Raw genomic sequence first — 10,774 nt, forward strand, 5'->3', positions numbered from 1 at the left:
CGGGTCCCGGTGCCTCCCGGCCGGTCCCGGGGCCGCGCACCACGAGGCGCAGTTTCGGCATTTCCATAGCAACGCTCTCTTCCAGTGCTCGTTGGATGAGGCCTGTAACGCGTGTTTAATTAACATGAAAATATTCACCAAACGCGTTAAACGCCGTTTCGTATCTTCGTAAGGGAGGGGGATGACGGCACCCTGCTCGAGTTAGCAGATGTCCCCAAACTGGGGGGGAAGTGGACACTTTGGAAGGGAGAGCCACGCGGTAGGAAGCCCTGGATACGCTGAAAGAGGGGTCTGACAAGAAGCTGATGAAGGGCAGCCAGGACCCGTGTAAGGTCTGCACCTGGGAAGATGTAATCCAGGAGTGCAGCACAGGTCCTGGTAGAAAGCAAGCTCAACAGAAGTGAACAGTGTGCTGCTGCAGCAAAGCAAGCTTCTTTGGATGCTGGGCTGCATCAACCAGGGCATCACCAGCAGAAAGTCATTCTCCTGTTCCACTCAGCGCTCGTCAGGCCACCCCTGGAATCGTGTGTTCAGTTTTGGTCTCCACTGTACAGAACACAAACACCAGCAGTAACTGCTGGAAGGGCAGTTACAACGCTCTACCGCTCAGCCCAGATGATGAGCTGGGTCATCAATATAGCACTTCAGAGACTTCTATGAGAGGGTCTGTGAACACAAAGATCGTGGTTGACTATGCATTTGTGTGTCTGCTTTCAAATATCATAGAAGTCACTTTTCTGATAAAAATCAGAAATGAACCTCTAATGGAGGCAGCACGGGCAAAAGACAAATCAGAGAAACTACAGAGCCAAGAGACTGAAGCTCCAGCAACTGAGGGCACTGACACTATTCTCTCAGATAAAGGACAAGGTTTTAAAGACCACCTTTCAGGGCAAGGAAAAACACAACCAAACAACCAGAAAAATATATAAACACATACACAGTACACAGTTATTTTATTGAAATACTTGAAAAGGCCAGCAATGGAAAAATAGGTTTGTCATGAGGAATTAATGTTTGATTTACTTGATCATTAAAAAAGCTGTGTCTATAGGTAATTCTAGCCAGTTACAGAATGCACTGTGATCCATGCAACTAACAGACTACAGTAGAATAGGCACTGTGTACTATTTTAGTTGTTTCTTATACACAGCTTTCAACGTGTATGATTGACAGATGTGAGAAATTAAACAGCAAATGTTTTTCAAATTATAAACATTTATCATGTACAAATTTGCTCATCGGATTCATAAGAGTTATAAAATGCAACAGTGGAAAATGAAAAACACGGATGACACGTGGCATATGACGCTGATCTGGCAGTTTTTGAAGTTTATGTTTTCCCTTTTAAAAGAAAAATCGGACTGCTAAATATATCGTTGGTCATGTAACATACAAAATCAGAGGCCAGGACAGCAACTGTGATTTTTTTTTCTTGAATACATAATTAGTGGGGAAATTTGTCCATCTGTTAAAAATAATAGCTAAGAATGAAAAAAAGAAAAAAAAAACCAAACAAACACAAAACCCAACCAACACAAATTCTGCCTGGTATAGCTTATAATCCAAAAGGATGAAGCCACTTCAGATGAATGTGAAATAAATAAGCAATCCTTGAGGAATTATAATCCTTGAGTTCAACCTAGTCTATGGAAATTAATTTTGACTATACAGCAGTATGTCACCTTGGTGAAACACCTAAGAACAGTATTTTAAATAGCTTTTTGGGAAGCAATTTCTTACTCCTTTAATATGTACAGGTTATTTACAACAAATTCCCTTTTGGCCTCACAAGTTAAGCCATTTTAGCTGGCTGTTAAGATGCAATTCTTTTTTTTTTTCCACACATTATGCAATACTGTAGTTAGAGCTATAATTTAAAATAATCTTATGCATGAATTACAAATATTAATAAAGTAACTCTGCATATATAAATATTTCTAGCAGAATTTAAAGCATTCAGAATGTACATAAAAGTGGGGGTTGTATTTGGTAGGGCCAGATGTGCTTCTTCTCCGATCATCGCTGTTTTAATAACGCTTTGTACATAGCAAAGCCCAAAACTGCAAAGACAGTAGCACCAAAACTTGCTCGGAGCCAGAATGTAGAGCTCTTGAGGTCCGCCTGAGTCACATGCCTAAAATTTAACACACACACAAAACCAGGTTAATTCCATGACAGGAATATCAGACAACTTGTACTAAACTACTTTGCTTTTGGAAATTCATCACTACACTTGTCACAGGCAAGCACAATTCAGCCCTACAAATACTTATACAGTCATTTGACTTTTCCTGACAGCTGAGGATTTGGTCTGCAGCCCTGACCACATCAGTAGATCTCACTGAAGTCAGAGAGCTCACACAGCTGAGAAGAAAAGCAGGAGCAGATCAAAAGTGAATGTGAGGAGGGCAGCATGTCTCCTTTGAGAGTACCAGCAAGCATTCAGAAAAGGAAAACAAAAATAGCAAATAATTAAAAACACAGAGTGAGAACAACTCTGTCTGGCAAAATCCCTTTTTTTAAAAGTTGAGTTTGTTTATTTCTACTTTCCTGGGAAAGACTTTCCAGTCCTGTTGAATATCTACTTATACTTCTTCCCCTCAAAAAAGTTTACTGACAAGTAGCAAGTAATATTTTTCCAAAAGCTAGAATCAAAATAAGGACCATTTGTAAATCCCTTTCTTCCCAGTACAGTCACAAGAACAGCAATAGAAACAGTCATCCAACACCAGGCTGAAAGCTAGGAGAAGGTGCTAGTGAAACAAGCAGTGACAATGACATCAACAGAAAGACAAGATGTAACAGTATGAGTGACTGTATGACATAAAAAAGCCACGTCTTGCATGACAGTAGAGACAGCCAATGACCCAACTCTCCCAAATATTGCCAGAAATCTGTGAGCATGCTCAGTTAAACACCACTAGCCATCCTCAAAAGTAGTCTCAAGTATGACAGCTTACCATAAAGCAGGAGCTACTGTTTAAAATAAGTTATCATAAATGCCATAATTCAAAGTACAAGAAGTTCCTAAAGAATAGTAGAGGTTTTTTTGTTTGCTTGCTTGCTTTTGTTTAAGGTAGAACTTAGAGAACTTCACTAGCCTGCATACTTTAGCCTGTATTAGTCATCAGGGGTTACTTGGTGAAAGCTGCAGGAATATGGAGCCAAGGAGCGTACAGAGATCCCAAGCATAGATGGTGCACAGGAGAGTTCATGTACTGTGAACTGCAGAGCTTTACAATACAAGCTGTCTAATAAAGCAGGAATTGTTACTTGCTACCAAAAGAGACGCCACCAGTTTAGGATATTCTTTAGTAGACATTTGCAGGAGCAATATAAGGCATACAGATAATCGGTGTACTGTCAGACCACATGCTGAAGAACAGGCTCTTTGGTGCAGACAGTGAAGCACGACTGGTCTCTAAAACACTCCTAATCTTATTTAAGAATATCTTGCTGGGTTATGGAACAGATCAAACTGATGAATTCCTGCAAGCATTAGTTCTTCTACGTCTAGTTTTGACAAAATCTCTGCAAACTAGATGTCAAGTGGTTTGCTGAGGGGAAGAAAGGGAAAAGGCAATGGCAAAGTCACCTTTAGCTTGGCTGTTGTTACCTGTCTTCAAGTACACGTGGACCAAGAGATGACTCCATGAAGATGGAATCTTCTACAAAGTTGACGGCGTGCACCTGCTGCATAATACTGCTCTCCTCGTCTGCTAACAGCATGGCCCCCAACTCATCTAGGTAGGCTCTTAACCTTTTTACACACATGCACAGTTTGCAGTTCACAGCACGGCTCAACAACAGCAAGTGTCTCAAATATGCTCAAATCACAAAGCCCAGAGAACTTGGAATTATTAGCCATCTAGCCCCTGATTCTTGTGCAGTTGTTAAAAACTTAGTGCTTTAGGGAAAACCAGCAATAAATGGAGTTTGTACTACTGATGAACTAAGTAAAATACAGGCTTCTATGTACCTAAATGCCATTGCTTTAAGGACAAAGAAAACTGCTTAAGAAACTGAATCTCTTCCCACTCCATCCCCAAAGCCTTGATGTTCATGTGTCCACAGGACACTGCAAAACTGCACCCCAGGCACGAGCCAGAGTAGCTGTGTAAGCATGCTGGAGTGACTCCAACCCACCAGCCCTAAAACCGACAAGATCTCACTACTGGTGGTAATTCAGTTAGAGCCAGTGTTTCATCACTGTATGGTTTTTTGTTCGGTTGTTTTTTTTAGTAAAAGACTGTAAAACTCTTGTCTTCAGAACTTATCTGTGTATATAAAATGAATCACTTGTATGTAACATGATTTTAATAGATTGTGATGAGCTCTGTTGGGTATTTGTTTAACTAACAAGCCTCAAGTTTTACTTGGTTAATTCAAATGCCCAACTATTTGTATAATTTAAACAACATCCCCTTAAATGTGCAAATCACTGTTTAAATTGCAAATGAATGCTTTTGCACTGCCTCATAAAGCACTCTCTTCTGATACCTACATTGTTTGATTCCTATCTATCAATTGCTGTGTTTGGACTTTTTGCACGTGTCTGTATTTGGTATGCACAAAACTTGCTGTGCAGGCCTCATCCTTGTAAAAACAACTAATAGGTCCCCAGTCATGATAAAATCCTCTTTTCATCTCCAAAGGGAGAGTAAATTGACTCTGATCCCTTTTCTAAGCCTAGCAGTAACAGACTCTTTCATTTAAATAAAGGAACTAAATCAAGGCATGGATTTGTCTTATAACCTCAAGGAAATCTATTAATTTATTAAGAAATTATTAGGGCCTTCTGGACATCTCAGCCCAAAAATATTGAAATCCAGAACACTGCAGATGTCTAATTTCTTTACACCTTTGAAAACAAAATTCAAATTTTCTTCCTTAAATGTTCCTTATGCTGTCATAAACTCCATTTATCCTACTTTGATCCCTAATATTCTTTAGCTGCCATTAAAGGGAAAATAAAAATCTCTCTGAAATAAGACAATTAATGTTTGTTTCCAGCACAGGTTCTCTGACATGAAGGAATAAAACCTTTCATTAACACATACTGAAAAATTCTACCTCTTCAATAAACAATGTTCAAATTTTATTTCAGTGTAGTTGAGATTATGAAGCTATTTTTCATCAGTGGTAGCAAATATTACTGCCTTGCTAGTAAGACAGTAACTCTGAATTAGAGAAATTATTCTCTCCAAGGGTAAAACATATCTATGGATGTGCACACATACACACACAGCAGTTGTTAGGACTCCATAAATGGAGCTGTATTTGAAACTCTTGCTTATTAGTAATAATAACTAGTTTTTAAACTTCCCAAATAGATTGGTGTGTGCATTTAATCATACAATTTTACCTTTGGCATAAAATTCAGATTTTAATGCAGGTTTTGAAAAAAAAATAAAAAATTCAGATTTCTATTCAATCTACCCTTAATAGTGAGTCAAGTAACTTGCCACTTGTTGAACAAGATCTTTGAAGTCTGTACAGTCTTTCTTTTAAAGAGGCTTTAACAACTCACAAGAAGTTTGCAACATGCACTTGCCAAGAGGTTAACTGAGCATGCCTGCCATGGTTACAGGCAGAAAACTGCTGAGTTATGGGCCAATACTGACACTTTCCCCCAGCAGAAGAATGCCAAGTCTGGGAAGGTTTAACCTTAACTACAGAAATGCAAAAACACTCCAGTATTAACTACAAAAGCATTTTAAAAGCAAGGTGAGGCCAACAGGCTAGTTACATGGCTACTCACACCAAAATTATAAGCAAGTTAATGCAACCAGTAAGCAGCAGCAGCCTGCTCTGACAGGCAACAGGCTCTAACAATAAAATATAAGCAACTGAATTCCAAAAACATCACGTAACGTGTGCAAACTGCTGCAGCTTCCCTTCACACATGTATCTTCCTAGGATGCAAACCAGCTCCAGAAGTTAGAATTTTCCCCCATGCATTAGTGATCTAAAATGTGAAAAGCTCCAAGTGCATCTTATTATCTACAAAACCTAAAAGAAAATGTAAAATGCCAATTTGATATACTCTGTTTGGAAAGAAGTCAGGGGACACAGCTTTGCAAATTTCTACTCCATATGGGGCATTAGACAGTTTAGAGAAGGTAGAAAATAGCTAAGTAAAATATTGATACACTGTTCTGAACTGGGGGACACCTACATATAGGGAGAGATTTCTGCAATTAACTTTGGTGACAATATACTATGGTTTTGAAAAAATCTGCTTACACTGATTATAGTGAAAAATAAATCCTGGGTTATACTCTTAAAACTTTGCCATTATTACAGGAAAATGAAGATATTGTCTTAAATCTCATTTCACAGAAGGAAGGTTTTCATAGGAAAAAAATGATGTTAGAAATAATAAAACACAGTTGTTCCAGGAATATGCAAGTTGAACTTCACTTCTGTTCCACAAATTTAAAAACTTCAGATGGAAAAAAAACATGCTCTGAGAAGTCTCCCCACTGAACAACACAACTTACATGCATTAGGATTAATTTGCAATGAACTTAGCTGACAGAAAAATGCTACTACTGTACAAGCAAAAGATTGAAAACCAAGGAAGTAGAAAACCACACTTAAAACTGATGCTCTAGAGTTAAAAAAAAAGAGTGCTAAAATTCCAAACTCATCATTACAGAAAGGTTTAGAATGACATAAGCAGAAACCTTGCTTTTAAACAGCAGTAAAACAATGTAGTAAAAGAGACTAAGTGTCAGCCAGACAAATGCAAATGAACACCTAAAGGAAAGAACAAATTAAATATACAAAAATGCTACAGGATAGTAACAAGTCTCATACATGCATGTACAGTGCTCTGAATGCAGTGCCGCCTTCTGCAAAGAACCAATAAAGTGTGAACCTGGGTAGTTCAAACCAACAATCCCATTCCTGCACAATAAACATCTCCAAACTGAACTTCCACGCCTGTGGAACTTGCCTTTCTGCTTGCCTACAAACCTCAGGAGAGGCTCTGAAGTTTGTCCATAGACAGAAACTGAAGGTGGCCACGAACTGATTTTCAGCTGCATAGAGGCAAAGTTCTTCCTTTGATTACCAAGGTTGGAATATTCAAATGTGAGATAATGTTTTGCCTTGGGAAGAGTGTTTAAGTATTACTTGGCAACAAATAATACAGGAAGAGTCTAATCTGGAAAATTTCAGCTTACCTATTTCCACTGTCTAAAACTCTGGAAAAGGAAGGGATCAGGAGAATAAGTACTCTCAGGAAGTCTCCTTCACATGTCAGTTATCTAACTTTTTGCCCAACTACCTGACCATTGGGCAGCACTTATAAATTTTCTTGTTTTGCCTTTACATCAACTATATCAGAAAATCCTTCTTGATTCAAATGCTTTCTCTAATCTAATCACGAATCATTAGATTAAAATTGCACCTAAGGGGCTAACATATTTAAACAAGAAAACCATCTCTACTCTCCTCAGTGTACAATCAGGAGCTCTTCCCTCTTGTTTGCAGGCAACTTGGCTCTGCTATCTATGCAGCTACACAGCAGTCTGTCCCTGCAGCAGTGTGTTCAGTGAGGACACACCTCTGACAAGCTAACTCAGGGGAGAGCTGGCGGGATGAAGGTGGTGTGCTGGAAACCTGCAACGAAACCCTAGTGACCAACTGAACGACTACAGGCAAAGATGCTCCAGCAAATCATTCTGGCTTTCTGCAGGGCCAGTGGAAAAGTCTGTGAGAAATTCTCCTCGTCTTGAACTACAGACTGGTTTAGGCAGTAGTAGTGGGGCTTAAGCATGGGAATCTATCTAGTGACAAGGTGTGGAATGGGAGCATCCTGAGACAGCTCAGAAAAAGGCTGCTTTTGAGTCCTTGATATATTTCTGAGGAGTGAAGTGCAATGTCTAACAAGGAACTCAAAAAATTCAGAGGTCCATACAAGAGAGAAACAAGCCACGGCAGCTAACGTAGCAACCCAAAATCACTCCAAAAAATGAGGATGTGTTATAGAGGTGATTTCAGCTTCAACAAGAAAGAGTTGGGATTTTCTAGTAGTGACAGCTGAATGAAGTTTCAGAGTGACAAATGCAAAGAGGCTACTGTTTCAAGGGCTTTTTGTCTAAGGGATGACTGCTGTAGAAGAGATGCAGCATGAACAGTCTCACTTGTATTCACAGTCTTTTCCTAAGCTAACAATTTTCACCTTTCTCTGAACTCTTGCTCTGTGGTTAACACCTTCATCTTGGATTAATGTGGTATTTCACAAAGATGCTCAATGCTGTAGGTGGGTCTAAACCCATTCATCACAATTGCCTCCAAGAATCACATTTATCACACACACCTCCAGGAAGGCTATAAAGGATGGAACCACTACACTACAAAAATTGTTTGGTTTGAACTCCCATTTGCTGGGGTGAGATGACAAGTGCTGAGGTGTTAGTAAATCACGCGCGCCAAGCTGCCGTGGTAAGCACAAGACAAGGCACAGCACTGTCTTCAATGCTGAAAACCAGTTCTCTCTCTTTACCAACTGCTTTTGTCAAAGCATTTGCAAATGTTTAACCATTTACCACTTCTTACATGTTGCATTTCATTCAGAGAGGAACTGGATGTTAAAAGCTCTAGATTTTTTACACAAAATACTCACTTTTTGTGCAAACCAAGCATAACACACACACAGAGATATTCTATGAATTCCCAAATATCAAACAACTAGGAACTATAAACATGTAATATGTTATATAATGCTGCTATAGTCAAGCTGTGCCTTTCTGAAAATATTTGTGTAGCAGGTATCTGAGGCACTACCTGTAATCAATACTGAACAAACCTATAATGTCTCACATGAGACACATTACACAGAGTTGTAGACACAGCTTAATGCCCATTATCAGCTCTCTAAAAACACAGTCCTAATTTCTCCACAGTAATTTTGCAATTACTAAGTGCCTGAATCAACTACCAAATTGGCAATGTTTCAACAAAATGACTGGACTAAACTCCAGAGACCAAAAGGAACTTCAAGTTAAACAAAGCTTTGACAATTTTATGACAATTATTAAAGTAACTATCTGCCTATTTAGTGGATACGGAGTGAAAAGTCTGCAGTATATCAGGTTACCAATTGCTTTTTCAAAAAAAACTTTATTTTAAAAGCACACCTGGTACCTAGTAAATAAAGTTAAGGACCTGTTAAGAACTGCAGTGAAGAGTTTGTTCTTTACAGATTGCAGCAAGTCTGAGTTGAGGAAGTTCTGACAGATGCAAAATGTACACCTGTTGCAGGCGCACATACAGCGTAACCGGGCATGGCTGCGAAAACACACAGAAGGACAGGAGTTGAAATCTTGCTCATAAAATCAGGTGCACATTAGGACTGTGCCACAACCAAGAGAGATTTAGGAATAAAAGGAATGAGTAAGGAGTGGAGAGAAAAAAAAAAATAATACATTGGGGAAGCAAGGGTCCAGCTACAGCTGTGCAGAACGTAGCGGTCAGATGTTCCACGTCTGGGACATTTTGGCATTACTGCCAGACACAGTTCTTAATAGCAAAACACAAACATCAATGAGAATGTTTGCTGAATTTATTTAGGATTGTAAGGAAGGCACCTCAAGGCTTCTGAGTATGTCTGCACAGCAATAGATAACACCCCTTTTTTAAAAGGAAAGTAAGCCACATTTTCTATCACTTCGAATGCACGACAAAGTGACAGTTCCCTCTGCCTTGCCCACCCTAACACACACATGCTTGAAAACTAAAGGAGAAGCAGGAATATTGCTATGACAAGACATTTGGTCAGTGCTACACTTTAGTGGTTTCCCAGTATTCCAGCGCTACAAAATAAATACAGGAGAACAAAAACAAAACAAAAGCTTTACAAATGTAACTCAATAAATTCAGTTTCAGATATTTTTTTAAAAAATCCTATTGCTTTGGGTGAAAGTGACATTAGTTCTATTTAATTTAAAGCAAATGTCAGCTGTCATACTAGACTCCATCTGCTGTAATATTTATGTATTTCAACACTGTATTAAAAGCTCCACCCACCAAAAAAAAGAGATGCAAAGTGAGCTTAGCAACAGTGAGATGTATAGTGAGGAAGAATGTGAGCTGAAGTATCTTCTAACCAAAAGGTGTTTATACAGAAATTCTATTTAAAAATATAAGATCTATTAGATTAATGAACTTAAGTATGTTGTAATAAACACACTGAAAAGAAAATACGTTTCAAACGTGCATTGGGGAACTCCTGTTCACCAAAGAGCATCATTACTTGTAATCAACTGTCCAGCTGAGTTATTAACAAGGATTACAGTACAACTTACAAGAATCTAACAATACCAAGATATGAGTATTGTCATACCAAGTTATGTATCCACAGTAAGGACAGAAGAGAACCCTACATATTCATTAGAATTTGCAACAGGAGCTGTATGAGGTAGTGTATTCTTTTAAGAACACCTTAGCAACAATAGCTGGCAGGTTTCTATGCTGGATACAGACCAACTGTCTCAATTTTAAACAATTTAAAGGTTTTACTCAATTCACTTATGTCTCTCTGTTGCTAAATCTCAGTGAGGCAGCTCCATCCTCATGGCTAACGATGACATGCAGTGGTACTGTGTGTGACCCATGCAACAGGAAGAACAGGACAGTTGAGTACTTACGGATACATTGCCATAGTTGTCAGTTTAACAAAGATATCCTTACTTGGCACATCAACCGTATTACAAGTAAAGGCTTGAGGTGGAGGCATTTTGTGTTTTTTGCAGAATTCAGC

At 38.9% G+C, this 10,774-nt stretch overlaps 1 protein-coding gene across 3 annotated transcripts in view; it reads right to left on the reverse strand.

Moving 5' to 3' along the window:
- Nucleotides 1–2,019: 2,019 nt before the first annotated feature.
- The window catches only part of RHOT1 (ras homolog family member T1), a 22,042-nt gene continuing 13,287 nt past the window's right edge, over nucleotides 2,020–10,774 (reverse strand). The window contains exons 17-20 of one of the 3 annotated variants that reach the window (XM_008949134.1): nucleotides 10,662–10,774; nucleotides 9,181–9,303; nucleotides 3,620–3,763; nucleotides 2,020–2,137 (exon numbers count right to left, since the gene is read on the reverse strand). The exon at nucleotides 10,662–10,774 is cut by the window's right edge and continues 126 nt beyond it. In XM_008949134.1, coding sequence (XP_008947382.1) covers nucleotides 2,020–2,137; nucleotides 3,620–3,763; nucleotides 9,181–9,303; nucleotides 10,662–10,774 — 498 coding nt within the window. The remainder of the gene's footprint in view (nucleotides 2,138–3,619; nucleotides 3,764–9,180; nucleotides 9,304–10,661) is intronic. The other 2 variants (XM_008949136.1, XM_008949137.1) reach the window with 2 other exon arrangements.

This window comes from Merops nubicus, unplaced genomic scaffold, assembly GCF_000691845.1.
Source record: "Merops nubicus isolate BGI_N331 unplaced genomic scaffold, ASM69184v1 scaffold26051, whole genome shotgun sequence".
Taxonomy (NCBI): Eukaryota; Metazoa; Chordata; class Aves; order Coraciiformes; family Meropidae; genus Merops; species Merops nubicus.